The 19256-nt window shown below is 44.3% G+C and overlaps 1 protein-coding gene across 1 annotated transcript; it reads right to left on the bottom strand.

The window, feature by feature from the left end:
- Nucleotides 1-2431: 2431 nt before the first annotated feature.
- LOC100194009 (uncharacterized) lies at nucleotides 2432-18459 on the bottom strand. The gene is made up of 31 exons (NM_001359369.1): nucleotides 17268-18459; nucleotides 16326-16490; nucleotides 16167-16250; nucleotides 16013-16087; nucleotides 14685-14749; nucleotides 14501-14591; nucleotides 14181-14366; nucleotides 13785-13948; nucleotides 13345-13459; nucleotides 12982-13161; nucleotides 12761-12874; nucleotides 12536-12655; nucleotides 12131-12448; nucleotides 7286-7378; nucleotides 7051-7169; nucleotides 6883-6955; nucleotides 6745-6801; nucleotides 6383-6475; nucleotides 5413-5532; nucleotides 5245-5342; nucleotides 5122-5167; nucleotides 4845-4958; nucleotides 4671-4751; nucleotides 4071-4184; nucleotides 3880-3969; nucleotides 3709-3788; nucleotides 3382-3604; nucleotides 3251-3304; nucleotides 3045-3164; nucleotides 2877-2951; nucleotides 2432-2787 (listed from the first exon to the last, which is right to left on the bottom strand). The coding sequence occupies exons 1-31, from the start codon at nucleotides 18360-18362 to the stop codon at nucleotides 2641-2643; spliced, it is 4569 nt and encodes a 1522-aa protein (NP_001346298.1). The 5' UTR covers nucleotides 18363-18459; the 3' UTR covers nucleotides 2432-2640.
- Nucleotides 18460-19256: the final 797 nt, after the last annotated feature.

Here is a 19256-nt window from a genome sequence, read left to right as displayed (position 1 = left end):
CGACAATTTCATTTCAATCTATTCAGTCCACCAAATAGACCAAATAATAAAGAGACTAGTGTCTTTTGTTGAAATATATGTAATGAATAATTAAATAGAAGGACTATTATTACAATAAATGACTATAAAGATTATATAGACATATATTTATACTATCATTAAGATGATATCATATTTTTAGCTAATAAGTTCATAGATCACACAATAATATCAGACATACTAAAAGCTTTTTCTATATTTTAGGTTATCCAGTCTATTCGGGTTTGAAAGTCCAAAAACCAAACCCTAACCTGAAATATAGTGACATGAACCAAACTCAAACCTGAAAACCCGAATAGACTTACAATTCAGTCTAATTCAGGTCTTGGGTTTTAAAATGCTCAACTCTACCTCATTCAAGCCCATTGTCTAACGCATAAATAGGGCTGGACGAAATACTCGTGGATCGATAACTCGCTCGAATCGACTCGTTAGTAGCTCGGCTCGACTCGGTTTGTTTTAATTTTATAACAAGTCAAGCTAGCATTCTAGTTCGGTTCTCTAATGAGCCAGCTTGGGTTAGCTCGTGAGCTAGCTCGCGAGACAAACGAGCCAAGCCACGACACAAGTTTGTCTAATCATTGTTGTCGTCTCATCTCTTATAGTCTTGTTTTCTCGTAGTTATAATCTGTGATATGGACATGTGTGGATGTGACATGTGCTTAAATATTTGCATTATTGCATGGCTACATACCTACATTGCATATTTAATATTTGATTATTGGTTGGTTTTGTGAACTTTGTTTCTAGCAGCATATGATGTTAGTGTTGTGCAATCAAATGTTACATGTTTGTGGAATGGATGATTAATTGCTTTATAATGATGTTTATTGCTATCTTATTATAATAAGAGTTTGTAAATATGTAAGTTAATACATATTTGGTTATTTAATTTAATATTAAAAGTTAGAAGCTAGGACGATGATATGATAATAATATTATAAAGGTTTTGTGTTTGTAGTGTTAAACACTTAAAATATGATTTTTCAGTTATATATATATATATATATATACTTAAAGCACCAGTTTCAACGGTCGTCATGCGTCATTTTTTTTACAAACAACCCCTCACAGCTATTTAAAATTAATATGCTGCACGTCTATAGATGCCAAACGACGCCCGACACGGGCCACAACTATGGCATAGACACGTCATACCGGCTTGCTAACTGTGTCGGACCAGCCCATTAGCCCGTCGATCCATTTAATTAAATCAGCGTAACGATGTTAAAAAATCATGCAGGAGGTGGGGTTCGAACTCATGCCCTGATGGAAGAAGGGCGGGAGACACTGGGTGAAACTGTCTAACCAGTAGAACATCACGCTAAGATGTTTTAAATATTCAATATAAATTGTATATAGGTATATACGTTTTTTGTAAAATAAAAAAATAATCATGTTGGACCGGACCAGCATTACGGGCCGAGGCTACAGCCCAAGCACGACACGACATTCTTTGCTCTTACAATCATTAGGTCGTTTCTGAGACCACATTAGCGCAAATGGACTACATGGTGTTTGAGGTTGCTGAATTGGATGGAGCAACAATGATTTGTCACACTAACAGCAAAATGAAAGGTTATTTGTTGGTTTTAAACGTTAGTAATTGCTACGAAGTAGCATAATTTATATGGAGCACATCCAGTTTTTATTGATGCTTGACTTTAGCAATCACTCCATATTTTGATCTATTTTTTTATAAGTTTGACTTTATGGGACTTATTTTAGAAACTTGATGTCACAAACTTGCTCTTATTTGGTCTCTGTATGATGAAATTATGTCATTTTATAATCTCTGTTCATTGAGTCAATCGTTGTGAACTCTCTTCAAATCGCTCACTTCATTGGCCGTGTTGTACCAAGACATATTTGCATGGAGTAAACAATAACATCAGTTAACCAAATCAAAAAATATATATTATACAAAGAGCGGAGACAATCAATAAAAAATCTTGATTTTTTTTTATGGATAGTTTACGTGGTTATTGTTGTAAGCCGTCGCAACGCACGGGCAACCGACTAGTATATATATATATATATCTTTGTATTTAGTTGTGTGGCTCGCGAGCCTAACAAGCTGGCTCGAGCTTGCTAACGAGCCGAGCCAGATATTTAGCTCATTAGTATAACGAGCCGAGCTGGCTCGATATCCACTCCTAAGCATAAACAGCGCAGTTATGAGGTAAAAAATGGCACGGAAAGAGGACCAATTCCAGAATGCATGTGAAGTGCTTGTTGTCCCTCCCATATTTTTCCCATCTACCGCAACTCGCGACATTAGTAATCTAGTGTCTTGTTTTTTTTTTCTCATCACACGCTGCGTATAATTATATTAACAAGACTACATTGGCACATGCACCGAGGCCTATGGAGACGGACACAACATAAAGTTGTACAATACAGCCACTGGCTAAAACACATGTATAGATGATACAAGGTCTGTCACGCAGGGAAATACCAAAGACGGCTGGTGTTTCGATACACCGTTTGCCGTGTCCTGTTCCTTTTACCAACGAGATCTAGAATAACCTACAGAGAGATGAATTTCTTGCACGGTTAATTCAAACTTATCTAATTGAGCCCTTTCACACAAGAAAAACATCATATTGATACGGCAAGGTCCTTTAGCTGAACCCATCCAAATGCACATCTGTCTCGGATTTTCTGGATCTCTAGCAGTGCCAATTTAATTGTTTGGCCTACTGCTACAAACTCTCTCTCGAAGGGGAGCCTTGCCTTCTGGTCCAGCTACATACAAAAGCAGTTAACTGTCAGCTATGACATAAGTTGGATTATAAGAAAAGGTAAAAAAGTACATGGTCAGATTGATGCGTAACCTTTTCAAGACACCGGGTTGCATCAAGTACATAACAAAAGTATGATAGTTGCCTGTACAGATCTGACTCCTTGTACTGTTAAACGCAAAAGGTTTAGATTAGACACCAGTTGCCACTTTCCCCAAATGGGCAAATTGTAAGCTCAGGCGGAGCGAACTGCCGACAAACCTGTCTTACTAGGCGACCGTTGCAGCGTGGGTAGTTAGGACAGACAGTTCCTCTCTCAGAATCCCCCATAACTCTAAGGTTTACGCTGTGAGTCGAGTATTTGCAACCCTCATCGTCACACTGGAAGAAAAGAACAGCCCAAAAGATCAAGGGTAGTCATAAACAGGCTTCGTATAATATATTAAGGCTCAAACTGAAACACTTACCATCTGCAAACCTTTATAATATAGACTAATGAAATTATCAGCCTGTCTTTTCATCTACACATGGAGGACAACATAAAGTTCAGTTTCAATCAACTTAAATTCTAGGCCATGCATATTAAATTGATTTTCACCTGGTTGGCGAGCATAGAAGGGGAAAATTTGGACTCAACAGTATTATCTAGGCATCTTGGGCACCGCATATGGCGCCAGAAATTAGCAGTAGCATCCTTTCCTTCAATTGGATCTGATACACTTGTAGCACTAGCACTAGTAATCAGACTAGATACAGGGGGGCAGTCGAAGGTACCAGAACAGCTTGGGCATGACAAACGCAGTGGTTCACAACCACGATATCTGTCATTAAAACAATAATATTTGAATTTACTGAAATATTGCAACATTAATTTTTTGAACATAATACTGCTACATTAATTGAAATTGATATGTTAGAGGTTTACCTCTCATCTTCGTCATCGATTACAGATAACAGCATCATAGATGTATCTTGGTTGCTCGACTCAGTCAATCTTGGTTGGAACTGATCCAGGTAATAAGAATCAGCAAACACTATATTGAAAGAAATGATGCCAATCATTTAAGATATTCAAGACTCAATAGAAAATATGCACCTTAGCCGAATCAAGGCCCAGACATTCAGCCAGACGAGCTGGACTAGTGCCCTGAATGGAAGCACACAGACGAGAAACGACAGGATGAATCTGCAAAGGCATTTAGAATCAGAAAGACTGCACATATTATAGCATATGGAAAGACAACTGTATCTTCCGAAAAGGGATAATGTATTGCAATGGGGAAGAACCTGTTGTGATAAATAATAGTCAATGTCAATCATCCACTTGTCAGGGTCTCTTTTTAACTCCTCGGGATGTCTAGCTCTCTGAGCTATTCCCACAGAATGTGCATTATCTGAGTCCTGTACGGTACGGGCAAATACAGTTTAAGGTCAGATAAATCAAGCTTCAAACATAGCTAAATAGAGATATTTTCCAGGCAAAAGATTATATATTTTATTTTTCCTGAAATTACACTGCAGGTAAACAAAAGGTTCTTTCTATTGAAGACACCGCGTTTATCCATATTCTTATCTTATGAAGAATTTTCTCTATGAAGAAATGTTTCAAAATGTTGGTTCAGCAAGAAAATCAAGATTGTGACTTGTGAGTGGTGTAAAATGTGAATATCATTAGGGATGTGTTGGTCTCTTTTTATAATTTTGATGAGGTGCTTCCTGGGTCTGTATACATGATGAACTTGGTGCCTAGAAGGCTTGTACAGATTGTGAAACAGGAGTACCAATCAGTGTCATATAACAGGTTGACAATCTAAAAAATTGCGATGTGGATTAGCAATTGATGGTTTAGTAAGCATGCAAAACATAAAAGACAACATTTATTAATACCTGCTGAGAGCAAATTATATAAGGTACTGTGTCACCAGCTGAGCAACCAGAGTAACCATTTTGCTTGAGTCTCAAAGCAACCTGAGGAACCCATTTACACATTTATTAGCTCATCAGTTTTCTGCCTTGCCAAAGAAATCAGGAGTAAACAAAACAAGGGTATGCAACTCTTGCCTGAACATGAGGCTGATTTTTAGCATCTGGATAATCTTCTGGTGCTTTTGTTAAGCTCTTTGTGATAACATATTTTTCGAGTTCTATTTGACCACTTCTCATTTGCTCTTGCACCTGAACATAGCCTCATTCAGTATATTATAGTATACAGTATTAGAAATATATAACAAATAATATGTTTTAAGCCAAGGATTCATTGCAGAGCAACAGTATGTTGTGAAACCAATGTTTCTTGAGTATTGATATTAATATTAAGAAAAGGTGGCCGACTCCTAACCTGGACAAGTGAACTATGTATTGACTCAACAACATCATCACATGTCCTGTAGAGGCAGTTTTCACAAAGGTCAGACTAGAAAAAAAACATGAGCGAAATTACAATAGAAATGTAAATGCTCACCCTCCAGACAGAATTTGTTTAAGACAAAAATCTCCAATGTCTTTTGACAGCAAACTCCAATCACGTCTGACCATATCGAGCCCCTTGCGTTCAATGTTCTGCATCAAACATGTTAAACAACTGTTCTACTTTCACAAGATGATGCATAAATTCATAATAAGCACAAACCTCTCGTAAGCTGCCATCCAGTGCTACTTTAATAGCAGCATATTTCTTCTTTTTAAGAAGTAACATTCTCTTGTATATGCCATCAAGATCAATCTCCAGACAACGGTACTTTTTGTTCACCTGAATTGAAGCATTCTTGGTAAGACCATCTTTCTTCAGTTTGCACATCTTATAAATGAAGTCTATTTTTGGACATTGAACATTTTTATTTAAAGTGAATTGGATATGATTTTTAGAGATCTAACCATATTTTTGTTATTTTTATAATATATATAGTCAAAACCACCTCTGAAACCAGTCAAGGGCCAAGGTCGTCCGGTTTTGATATTTAGATGGTCAAAATCAAACTCAAAAGGTAGTTTGGTTGCAAAAATCAAATTGTCAAGAGATAGTTTGACGGCCAAAAATGAACTTAGATGGAAAGTAGGGCGGGAAGTCAGAAGAGGACGGCCTTGTATTTCCATGGCCAGGCGAAGGAGCCTGAAAGGGGTGGGCAGCAACTGATGATTCCAGGAGATGGCAGTAATATTAAGTTTAAGCAAGATCCAGTCTGTGTACTGTGGTATAGGCCAAGGGCCATATCAGAAGCCTTAAGGTTTTATGGCTTGCCTCCTCTGGGGAAACTACTAGCGTTTTTTGTGGGGTAAGGATAGCTCATATTGTCTGATCCCTGGGTGATTAGAAATATGAGGGCTAGTTTGGGAGCCACAAAACCAAAGGGGATTTTGAATAAGAAGGGGATTTTAGCCCCTCTAACCCCCTCCGGTTTTTAGACTCCCAAACTAGCCCTGAGTGTCTGGCAGGTGGCTGTTTCAACTTGAACAGTGGCTAATTTTGTTCCATTGGTAATTAAATTTGGGATTACCGTTGTCAAACAAAATAAACTTACTGTATTAAATGGTATTCTTTCTGAAGCATTAAAATGAACATCTGCACCTTGCGCATTAAGATGTTACATCCTGAGTCTTACCTCCTGAATAACCTTTCCTGCAATTGCTTTTGCCCTGGAGATGTCATCAAGTCCAGTATGTATCATGATAGAATCTGTATCACCATAGATAACCTGTCCAGTACAAGGAAAACAAATATCAATACAAGCAGCTAATTAATAAAAAAAAGGTGTTGAATCTTCAATGGACTGAATTTTCAGGAGGCATATTCACCCCCTTCAGTTTAATCTCCACTGCAATGAACTTAAGATGTAATACAGTATTAACTTCTAATCTCTAGCATCTACCAAATTGTTCTCGCCATGTCCCTTTGAAGCAATTTCAATTATTCTGAATGCTTTATTACTACAGAGAAACCCATAGACATAGGGATTCTACATACCTCCAAATTTAAATTGTTCTGAACCAGATCTACAGTGTTTTGCAATATCTCTCTACCCTGAAAGATGAATCATATTAACCACAACACAACAAAGTACAGGTTTGCTAATAAAATTCTGTGAGTGAAACTTGTTCTCACTTGGAGTGTAATCAGCTCAGCAAGTGGCTTTGCATAAAACCTGGAGTTGGAAAAGCCCAAGCAACCATACATGCTGGAGCACGAGCATTAAAGACTGAGTCAGAAACTTATTACTCATACTGGTGGAATACTAGCAGACATACTTATCTTTGTTATAGAAATTCTGACCTATTTGCAGTAAGTTTCAATGCTTGTTGCTGAATATCGAACTGCTGCTTTTTAAGACCAGAAGCAGTCTTCAACCATGATTTAACCATCCTTCTCCTCTCCACCAAACTCCTCAGCAACTGATTTGTGAACCACGATTGTAAACACAAGAGGAAAATACATGTCCATACAAAATCTTGATCACCAAAAACTATTGACAGCTCTAAATCTCAATGTCACATCCATAAGCAATTACCTCAGGTAAAACACCAGTAACTTTTGATGCTGGCAAATTAGGTACACTGCCATCAGAAGAACGCTCGACAGTGGTAAAGCATATGTTGAATTCCTGTGGACAGATAATAATAAAGGCACTACTGAATGTTAGATACCGTCTAGGGTTTGGTTAGGGTTTATGGGTTTTCCCAGTGTATTTACCCTTGCACCCCTTGTAATGGGCCTGACCCAGTTAACCTGGTATATTGATACAATATCCAACCCTAATCCAGGGTTAGGGTTTCCCACATGGTATAGAGCCAAATTTTCTTTCCCCTCCCAGCCGCCACCCTCTCTCCCTCCCTCCCTGGTCCGATCGCCGCTGCCCTTCCCCTCCACCCTCCCCGCTGCGCGCCGGTGGCTGCCGGCCCGCCCTCCCCTCGCCGGGCGCCGTCGGCCCCGTCCTCCCCTTCTCCGGCCGCGCCTCGGTCTCGCCGCGCCCGGCCGCCTGCTCCAGCCGCGCAACCACCCGGCTCGACCGCACCCCTACTCCATGGCGGCTACTCCACCTTCTCCCTCCACCACTGACACCTCCCTGTCCAGTACCAGTGTCGCCGCGGCTGCCACTGCCCAACAGGCGTGCGCCGCCCTCAGCACGGTCGCCGCAGCAGTAGCCCAACCCGCCACGGCGTGGCCACCACTTGTGTCGTCGCTAGCTTGGTCCCCTCACGGGCAGCGGACACCACTGCTCTCACCGTCGCCCTCGCTGTTGCCGGCCTCGCCCCCCAGAGCGTCGACGCCGGCTTCGACTCCCACAGCGAGCTCGCTGTTGGAGGGGCCCCATACATCACCGACCTCGGGCCCCTCCCCGACGCGACCATCGTTGCCCAGCCGCACCACGGTTCCCCTCCGAGCTTCCCCGCCCTTGCGGCCCCTACGTGGCCCGGCGTCACTACCTCCTCGCCTGCTTCCTCGGCGCTCGTCACGACCATCGCCACCATCCAGGCGGCTGTTGCTGCTTCCCGCGACCGCGAGCGCGCCGCAACACTCGTCCTGGAGCAAGAGCGCGCCATGAGTGCCGCTCTGACTGCCCAGATGGCCACCGCACAGAGTCTCCTCTGATCGCCCATGAGACCCCTCCGCCCACTCCCGAGGCCCCCCTCACCTCTCGACTCGACGCCGACCACATCGCCGCCCTCCACACACAGGCTGCCAGGCTCCACAACAACCGGTCCCTCGTGCTGGACCCAGCGTCCTCCCACTACCCTCGTTGGCGAGGGCAGATCCTCCTCACTCTTCGGTGTTATACTCTCGCCGACCACGTCCTCGACAACATCGTCGCCCTGCCGTCTCCGTCCTGGTCCCTAATGGACAGCGTGCTGCTCTCGCGTCTCCACGGCACCATCACCGTCAAGCTCCAGGAAATCATCCTCGACCAGTCGGACACGGGCCGTCGGGTGTGGCTCGCTCTCGAGGAATAGTTCCTCAGGAACCGGGACGCTCAGGCCCTACACCTCGACGCCCAGTTCCACCAGTTCTCTCAGGGGGACCTCTCCATTGGGGAGTACTGTCGCCAGATGAAAGGCCTGGCGGACTCCCTCCAAGACCTCGGCAAGCCAATGGCGGACCGTACCTTGGTGTTGAACCTCATGCGTGGCCTCAGCCCCCGCTACAGCCACCTGAAGGCTCGTCTCCCATTTACTACCTCCTCGGCCTGAGCAGGCTTTTAGCATGGTTCGTTGTGATCTCTGGACCTCCCCTGTACTCAGTTTTTCTGGAAATAAATACTACTTGGTGATTTTGGATGACTTTTCCCATTTTCTCTGAACTTTTCCTCTTCGGTTGAAGTCCGACACATTCACCACTCTCACACACTTCTTCGCCTGGGTCTCCACCCAGTTCTGTCGCCCGATCCGCACCATGCAGTGCGATAATGGCCGCGAGTTCAACAACCACGCCTCACGATCGTTCTTTCTCACCAGTGGCGCTCAGTTGCGTCTCTCGTGACCCTACACCTCTGCCCAGAACGGTCACGCCGAGTGCATGATTCGCACCATCTCCAATATGATTTATTGCCTTCTCTTCCAGACGTCTATCCCTGCCAGCTACTGGGCAGAGGCCCTGCACACCGCCACCCACCTCAACCACCTCCCATCGAAGGCGGTGAGCCACCCCACTCCCCACTTCGCCCTGTACGACATAGCCCCTCCTACAACCTCCACGTGTTCGGATGTGCCTGCTATCCCAACAATTCCGCTACTGCTCCTCATAAGTTGTCTCCCCGCTCCACCCGCTGCCTCTTTCTTGGCTACTCCCCTGACCACAAGGGGTATCGTTGTCTTGACCTCGTCTCCCACCGCATCATCATCTCTTGTCACGTCGTCTTCGACCAAGATGTATTTCCTCTTGTTGGGTACTCCCCACCCATCGATCTCGACTCCCTCCTTGAGTCCGACCCGATTACCCCACTACACCAGGCGCTCGCCTCGCACCGTTGCCCGCGCCACGCGCAGCTCCGACACCTCCGCCCGCACTTCTACCCGTGCCACGTGTGGCCCCGGCGACCGCGCCTGCACCACGCGCGGCCCCGTCGACCTCGGCCCCGTCGACGAGTGTGACTCGCTTCACCGATCCCGCCCTCGTCTACCACCGTCGCGGGAGCGCCCCTCCCTCGGCGCCCACGAACCTAGGCCGCTCGACGGGCGCGACCCGATTCACCGACTCTGTCGTCGTCTATCACTGCTGATTCCGAAGGACCCCCGATGGTCCGCTCTGAGTCGTCGGTATACCACCCGGTCCCATTCACCGCGACCCCAAACACGTTCACCCGATGGTGACCCGACACGCCACCGGTGTCCTTCGGAATGTCGACCGGCTTATTCTGGTCGCCGATACGGCCACTACTCCACCGGACGCCTCCCTGGTCCCCTCCTCCGTACGCACCACCCTCGCTGACCCACACTGGCGTCGGGCTATGGAGGAGTACGCGGCCCTGCTGGCCAACCACACCTAGGACCTGGTGCCACGTCCTCCTGACACCAATGTGGTCACCGGCAAGTGGCTCTTTCGCCACAAGCTAACTTCGGACGGCTCCCTCGACCGCTACAAGGTCTGTTGGGTCCTTCGGGGCTTCACCCAGCGCCCCGGAGTGGACTACGACGAGACCTTCAGACTCGTCGTCAAGTTCGCCACCGTCTGTGCCATCCTCTCCCTCGCCCTCTCCCAGAACTGGAGGATTCATCATCTCGACGTCATGAACGCCTTCCTCCATGGCACTCTGATGGAGATTGTCTACTGCAGCCAGCCCACTGGCTTCGTCAACGCTGCTCACCCGGTTCTAGTTTGTCGGCTGAACCGCTCCCTCTACGGCCTCAAGCAGGCGTCGCAGGCTTGATACTGTTGCTTCGCCTCCTACTTAGCCTCCATCGACTTGGTCAAGGCCAGGTCGGATACGTCACTCTTCATCTACCGACGTGGCAAGGACATTGTCCACCTCCTCCTCTACGTCGATCTCCTACAGCGCACGATCATCGCCCTCCAGCGGGAGTTTGCGATGGACCTGGCGCCCCTCCATCACTTCCTCGGCATTACCGTCGAACGCCGGCCCCAGGGTCTCTTCCTGCACCATCGACATCCTGGAGCGGGCTGACATGTCCGACTGCAAGCCCTGCTCCACGTCTTTCGACACTCATACGAAGCTCTCTGAGGACGACAGGCCCCCGATCGCCGACTGTAACACCCCGTCCAATCCCTGGACCGACGGTACTTACTCCTGGCAGCTCTCTAGGATCATATATTGTCCCCACAAACCAACACGGGTCTTTTGTGCACACTTTGTCCTCACTCATGCGCACCCGAGAAAAACTTCCCGGTCGATCACCCATCCCAAATTGCTCCAAGCCAAGCACACTTAACTTGGAGGTTCTTTCGAGATAGGCTTCCGAAAAAAAAGATGCGCCTTGTTGGTATGAATACTCTATTAATTCTATTAAGCCTTGGGCCAGGATATCACCATCCCAAGGGCCAGGATATCACACCGACGCGACGTCTTACCAGAGCTTGACCAGCGCGCTTCAGTACCTCACCTTCTCCCGACCCAACATCGCCTACGCCGTTAAGCAGGGGTGCCTACATATGCACATCCCACGGGAGCCCCATCTTACCGCTCTCAAACGGATCATGCGCTACCTCCGCGGCTCCCTCGACTACGGCCTGCTCCTCCGACCATCCCCAACGTCGGAGCTCGTGGTCTACACCGACGCTAACTGGACCGGCTGCCCCGACACGCACAGGTCCACTTCCGGCTATGTCGTATTCCTGCGCGCCAACCTCATCTCCTAGGCCGCCAAGCGGCAGCCCGTCGTCTCCCGCTCCAGCGCAAAGGTCGAGTACCGCGTTGTGGCCAACGGCGTGGCAGAGGCCTCCTGGATGCGCCAGCTCCTCCACAAGCTCCACAGCCCCCTTCAACGCGCCACCCTCGTCTACTGCGACAACGTCGACGCCGTCTACCTCTCCACCAATCCCGTGCAGCATCAGCGCACGAAGCATGTGGAGATCGACCTGCACTTCGTCCGCGAGCGTGTCGCTGCAAGTGACATTCGTGTATTCCTAGACTTTCGGTCCAGTCTCAACATCTGTACAAGATAGAGTTGTGACTGCGAGGGGTGTTAGATACTGTCTAGGGTTTGGGGGTTTTCCCCGTGTATTTACCCTTGCACACCTTGTAATGGGTCTGGCCCAGTTAACCTGGTCTACTAATACAATGCCCAACCCTAATCTAGGGTTAGAGTTTCCCACATTGAAGATAGAACATCTATAATTTGTTTATCTTAAACTTTACAGGGAGCAAGCAAAAAATTATAGAAGCTGAGTACTGGCCATTTACCTGAATTATTGAAGGGTAAAGGCTGTTGAAGTCGAGAAGTAGAACATACTTGTCATATAGACCCTTCTTAGGCTCCAAAACTAATCCACCAGCATATGAAGGTCCTTTTCTAGCTTTACTTTGATCACCATTATGCACTTCATCATCAACGGAAGGATCAGCAGCACCATCATCAGCATTTGCACCCCCAGTATCAGGATTCATTTTTCTTTTTGTGGAGTTCAGCTCTTTGTTGCGTGCAAATTTATCTGGTGCAATAAATTTTCTTGCATGGAATGAATGCAGTAGTAGATATTCTACCCTCTGAGCCCTAGCACCCTACAGGAAATTTCATTTGAGATATGACGTCAAGATGCACGACTTCCTAGTTAACTACACAATATGCATGATAATAGTGACTGTTACCTGGAGTGTTTTCCCCCACAGGTTACCACTAATGTTGGTTAATTGTCGTGTCAGTGGGAGAACACTCAAATGAAACATGAGCTCCAAAGAAAGCCATGCATCTGTCTCACCATATTCAACCTAGGTGAGTGCCACAATTTTGCAATTAGTTTCATAACTTATGAGAAAAATAGAAGACATTCTGTTAGAGAAAAGCAGCACAATATTTTGTTTGAATGAAATTACCAGTTTGAGCAGTTCGCCTGAAGACTGGAACATCATAGGTATATCGTGTGGAGAAACCTCCTTCCTGACCTTTTTTAACTGTGTTTCTGCAAGTTGTGTCAAGGAATAACTCACCTGCATGGAACAGAATTAAACGCTGAATTTGGTAACTGAAATTATATTTAAAAATTGTATGGTTAGTTGCCTTCCATTATTAAAAAAATAATCGCACTGCAGGTTACCTCCTTCAGAAGGTCACGAGAGCATAAATAGGTGTCACAGAGAAGACGGCCAGCAACACAGGACATAATTCCTGGACTTGCTCCAGAACCATAGAGTGTGCTTCCTTTGGTAAGCCTGGGCATTAATGATCGCCTGAGACGACCAATCTTGGACCACATGCTGCTTGGCACTTTGCATGTCTAGCAGATGATTAAATAAGAAAATGATAGTCAGAAATTTGTAATGCAAGTTCCCTTGAACCTACCTAGAACAAAAAACCTAAATAATTTATAAACAAAACTCACAAATTTATGAACTCAAGAAGAGTAGTGTGCTACAGGTTAAACATAGGAAGCAACAAAGCACATAATGATTAAAAAGACCTGAGCACGGTGTAGAAGCACATCCAAGTCGAACCCTGAAATATTGTGTCCCACAAGTACATCACAATCAAGTTTGCTCAGCTCAATCATCAAGCGATTTAATAATGCACGTTCACTGGAAAAAGGAGTAGACCAATTAATCAATGCATTCTTCAACAATGGAACTCATCAAAATAAATGGGCACTACCTCTGGTCAAAAATAGTCAAGCCATTTGATTTTGCGTGGTCTTGAATGGGTATCTTTGACCATTATATTTATCTAGAATATATTTTTAAAATCCTTTGAATTTAGAGATTTTGTCAAAACCTTGAATGCAAATCTTCACATATAACTTGTTTTCAAACGAAATAATATAGTAGTTATTGGTGTTTTAGTTTCTAAGATTTGACCAAACCTGGTCCTAAACAACAAATTTCCATGGTCAAAGGAAGCACCCACCTGCTTTCTAGTGCTAGCACGTTGCTACCAGCCTTCTGGTTCCTATCAGAAGCTTCCTTAGCAAGACCTATAGGAAATATGCTACCTTCAAGTTTGCGCACAACAGTAAAATGGCTGAGCATTCCCCGTTTCTGCCAATCTTCTGGACGCATTGGACTATCAATCTGTAAATTGCCCAAAAAGGGAAGGTTTAGTTTGCAGAACATGAGGGTTCCCTTCTTGTGTGAGCCTTTGAAAAATGTAAACAGTTGCTATGCAACATGGAAATGTGTCAATTTGTCTGAAAACGATTGTTTCACATAGATATGAACCATTTTTGCCACCTCATTGTCATAGTACATAAAATAGTAAATCAAATGCTAGAAAATATATTTCAACACCAAATAAACAGCATACCTTCACCCGATGACAACATATGAGAGATGCCGACACAATCTCATGCACATTGTGTTTCTCATTTATGATAGTTTTGAGATTAACTGCTCCAACTACAACAGTAGGAACTTCTAGATTTGTACTTGTTGTCAAAACAGATATATCCTTTGGGCAATCAACTGTAACTTCAAATTTACACCAGCTGACCTGTCGTGGAGTCAAAAGGACACCACCAACAATATAGTACAACAAAAGAATCAGGAAAGAGCTATCAAAACATTAACTAGCTTGCTATGAAAAAACACCCATAGTAACATCACAGGCTGAAGTCAAGGATATACCCGCTGAGTGGATGGCCGTGTCACAAACTTGGAAACCGACAGCCATGAAGGTCCCTTGACCTTCCTTTTGATAAGAAACAATTCAAGAGCACTGGAAAGGTAAAAAGATTAACATCCATCAGGAAAAACATCTGGACTATATTGTATAGCACATGCCATATAATGCAAGGTGTATGCATTGTACCTATTGTTTGTCCCAAGCAATGCATGAAAATGTTCACCCCTGAGGTCTGCTGGTAGAGCAGGATCCTAAGAAAATATGTATAACATAAGTAATACAGTTGCAAATTTGAAAGATTGAGTGAGACTGATGCATTTTTTTGGTTTATACACTGAAAGAAACCATCAAGAAAGAACATAGTTTAGTCCTAAACCCATGAGCTTCGTTACTACTGTTAGAGTGGACACACTAACCAGTTCAACCCGAGCTTAAGCTGATGGGAGAAGGTAGCTAATCCACTTATACACTTCAACACACCCACTTACGTGCAGCCAGAGAGAAAGGCGCAAACACAGCCAGAGAGAAAGGCGCAAACACAGCCAGAGAGAAAGGCGCAAACGTGGAAATAAATGGGTGGAGACACAAATAAAGCCTCTATCATGATTCAAAATCAAGACCTCTGACTTTGATACCATGTTAGAGTGGACGCACTAACCAGTTCAACCCAAAAGCTTAAACTAATAGAAGAAGGCAGTCAATTCACTTATACACTTCAACAACTACATGGGGTATTTCCTTCATAATTAAATCATGAATATTCCAAGATCAATCCTACCCTTCAGCAGCTCCCAACCCAAGTAAGACTTGAGTATATTAGCACACAAACTATTTTCGTTTAAAATGATTATGGTATTTAAACAAAGTGATCATGACATGAAAATGAATATTCAAAAGCTAATGGTAGAGAATAAGCCAATGATTATGAGGTTGCTTTTTCTGTGCTACAAGCCTACAAACATCAAGAATTCTCACAGTTCAAGTTAGATGATGAGTATAGCTGACAAATATCAAATCGGCATACAACTCTAGAATTCCCAGATTAGCAGGCACACTTAAGAAATGACTCATAATACCTTGTGGGTTGTGGGTTCTTATTTTTAATTTCCTAGGTTCCTCCGTTGAGCGTACAAGATGAAATATAAAGATGACTTGGATCGAGTTCAATACAAATTAGAAAATATTGTTTTTTATACTTCAAAAACTTCTAGGATAGAAATATCCAGTGCCTTTTATACTAGGTAACATATTAAATCATTTATGCCATTAGTTATCAATTCAACATATAGCATCAGTTCCCAAATAATAAGGGACTGATAAACCAGATATGCTAGATACTAGACACACTTCAGTTTCTCAAATCTTATCATTACATTAAATTGTATTCCATGTCCATGGCAACCAAATATGCAACCACAATAACATTTAGACAAAAAAAGTACCTACACCCCTCAAAGGCTGTTATAAACTACGAAGGTAAAATAGCGATAAAAATGTATTGACAAGACAAATACCTTGTAAGGATAATTGATTTTTAGGACATACTGCTCTCCATTTGGTAGATCAGTCCTCTCAAATGCATAATTCCTCTAAAGCATGACAAATAAACCATTTAGCCCAGTAGATGGGGGAGCATATTTGTATTTGTGTGCATGTGCAACTACTAACCTTGACTGGAGTCATTATGAAATTTGACACATTGAGGTCTGACAATTTGTCAGCTATTTCACTCTTTAATCCTGATGCCAACTCCTGGTAATAGAGAATGTGTTATGCATATTTCATTGCAGTGCTATGTGCTAAGCATAAAAACAAAATCATTCTCACATGTAGAGTTGCTCGAAGTGATGGCAAAAGGTCAGCAGTGGGGTTTCTTTCTATCCCTGATATGGAGTCCATTGGAAACACTGACCGGTTTGGAATAGCATATATGCATCTTTGAATATTTTTTACAATGACGCAACAACTATGGAATTGCTTGCCAACTTCAACCTATAACAGGAAAGCAGCTTGTCAGGAAAATGAATGTGTCTAGTGATAAAAGTATGACTCGGACACACTATCTACAGAGATCCATCACCAACAAATTAGGCACAACCTAGGATTTACACACCAATCCACTGAATCCCTAGTACTTAGTGAAACATCTTTCAAGCACAGGAAGTTTTTATTTCGATTTAGAATCCTTTGGAAAAACCCACATAAACTTTCTTTGAGACATTGATTACTGGTTAGTTTATGATAGCAATTACTCCCTCTATCCACAAATGTTGGTCATTCTCATTTTTCGAGGAGTCAACCATTTTTAACTTTGGCCACATTTATATAAGAAAAAAATGATATTTATAGTTCATAATTAGTATCATTAGATAGATCTTTGAATCTATTTTGTAGTAAATTTATTTGAATATACAAATGTTGCTAATATATTCTATAAATCTAGTCAAACTTATGGCACGAATACCATAGCGACAAACATTTGTGGACTGAGGGAGTATCACTGTAATGCTCGATATCATTATTGGATACTATCAGGGTTATGCAATTAATACTTAAACATGTCAAGGACCATAACATATATGGTGTACGAATTATCCTACATAGTTAAATAATACATACAGTGGTGCTATGAATTGGCCCCAGGTTTTACAATGTCTAATAATCAATTAAAGAAAAAGGTGTATGTCAGACATCAGAAAGTATAACTGTGTCCTTAGGGATAATTTACCAGAATTGTACTTGAAATTTCAGTGTAGAAGTGATATTTACCTTCCCAAACAAATACACTGTGCCTGAATTAGCACCAAATGGTTCCTCGTATGCATCCAGTATGTAGAAGGGCAGTGCTCCATCTTTCAGCTCAAACTCTGAACTTTCATCCACATTGGTGTTACCATCAACAGCCACCCCTTCTTCACCTACTGCATTCTCCCCATTCCCACATATCTTCATCCATCCTTCTGTTGCACTCGTCACATCATTATTTCTGCACTCCTCCGCCTTAATCTTTGCATTGAGGCGGTGTGCCTTTTCTATCTTTACTTCCCCATTATCCTCCTGCTTCGGCTCCTCCAAACTCTTATTAACCACCAATTCAGCACTAGAACCAGGAATTTCTTCCAAATTGGTTTCCATCTCAGTATCGTTCTTCAATTCCACCACCATATCATTTTCATTCTCCGATCTGACCATTTCAGCATCGAGAATTACCTTTTGAGGCTTGATGTAGGAAACTGTTGGGACAGGCTGCGGCGCACAAACCCTAGCAACCCGTCGCCGCCTCTCCTCACGGTCGTTCTCGTCAGGTGCAAACTCGGCGATGACGTCGTCCACGATGCTGTCGGCGGCCAGTGCCAAGTTCTTGGCGCGGTCGCTGCCGCGTCCCTTAAATACCGAGGATGTGAACATAGAGGAGATCTGCTGGCCCGTCTTTGCGGCAGCGGCGGAGAGAGAGGCCACCTTGGCGGACTGCTGCGGCTGGCGCTTCGCCTGGGGAGGGCGCGTCTGCTTCCGCTTGCGGGGGGCGCCGTCCTCGCCTTCAGATCCCTCGTCGGAGGAGGAAGGGAGAGCGCGGTGGCTCCAGTCCTCCTCGCGGCCGTCCTCGACGTAACCGAGCCCGTCGTCGTCGATGATGAACTCGCCTGCTTCCTTGCGGCGGCGAGCGACGAGCACGTTGTACTCCTCCTCCGGGACGGTGTCGTAAATCGGGGCGTCAACCTTCACCTGGATGGCGTCGGAGGCACGAATTTGACCACTGCGAACGGCGCGGAGTTGTTGGAGCACGGCGGCACGCCCCGACGCCTCCGCGCCCCGGGTGCGCGTGCGGCGGCCGGAGCCGGCGGCATCGGCGGGTGAGCCTTCCATGCTCTCTCTTCACTCTCTTTGTGACACGGGCGCGCGCACAAATTAGGTGTTGGGGTGCGGGAGCCCTGTTCGCTTCGGATATTGCCAATGCCAGCGGGTAGCTATGGCGCGAAGGTGTTCGAGCATTTGGCGCGCAAAATTAGGTGCGCGTCAAGCTCTAGCTCTAGGGTTTTCCCATGGATCGGGTGGAAGGACGTCGATCTAAAGTGGAGGACAAGCATTTTCCTGGGCTTTCGTATGGATGCGACGGAATGGGCTGCTTTCCCCCTTCTCATTGGCCCACATATCAGGAGTCCCTTGCCTTTCCGCCGCCTTCCCCCTTCCCACAGGCTCATGAGACTGCTAATGGGATTAACTTTCTTCTTCAACCCACTCTGTCTCCTATTATTTTTATAGTTTAAACCTAATTTATTTTAATTCATAAACTAATAAAATCCGTAAATGGTTATAAAAATCCATGAATTTGCATAAACTGTATACATAGGTTTTGCATGATATATATAGGTTTGTATTAAAAGTCGAACTCTCTGTATTTAAAATATTCCATTCACATTATAAATTTTATGGAGGATTTACTATAAATGATGTAATGTAACAAAAAGTTACTTCATATCAATCGGCACTGTTAGATCAGTATGTGAGCCACATATTAAAGTTGGACCCTATAAATAAAAGCTCAAATTCACGGCTTAAAATTTTATCAAAGTTGACTGAAAATTATTAAATAGAATTTAAAATTACATGAAAATAATTCGTGCCAGCTATACTGTCTCCCGTAGATATGGTAAAAATAGGGACGTGGGACTGTAGATGACACTATTTGAAAATAGAGGATGATACGAGAGATATGATATGAGATCTGCTGGAGATAGCCTTAGCATAGCAAGATTTTCA

Source organism: Zea mays, chromosome 3, assembly GCF_902167145.1.
Source record: "Zea mays cultivar B73 chromosome 3, Zm-B73-REFERENCE-NAM-5.0, whole genome shotgun sequence".
Lineage (NCBI taxonomy): Eukaryota > Viridiplantae > Streptophyta > Magnoliopsida > Poales > Poaceae > Zea > Zea mays.
The sequence above is the reverse complement of the archived record's forward strand: the minus strand, read 5'-3'. Positions and strand labels throughout refer to the sequence as shown.

Excerpts from the sequence above, each read along its gene's own strand:
- LOC100194009 (NM_001359369.1), bottom strand. The coding sequence starts at position 18,362 with ATGGAAGGCTCACCCGCCGATGCCGCCGGCTCCGGCCGCCGCACGCGC. Across the intron at positions 13,162-13,344 it reads TGCTTCTACACCGTGCTCAG|ACATGCAAAGTGCCAAGCAG; the intron begins GTCTTTTTAATC and ends ATCATCTGCTAG. Across the intron at positions 3,789-3,879 it reads TGGGCCTTGATTCGGCTAAG|TTCCAACCAAGATTGACTGA; the intron begins GTGCATATTTTC and ends TACCTGGATCAG.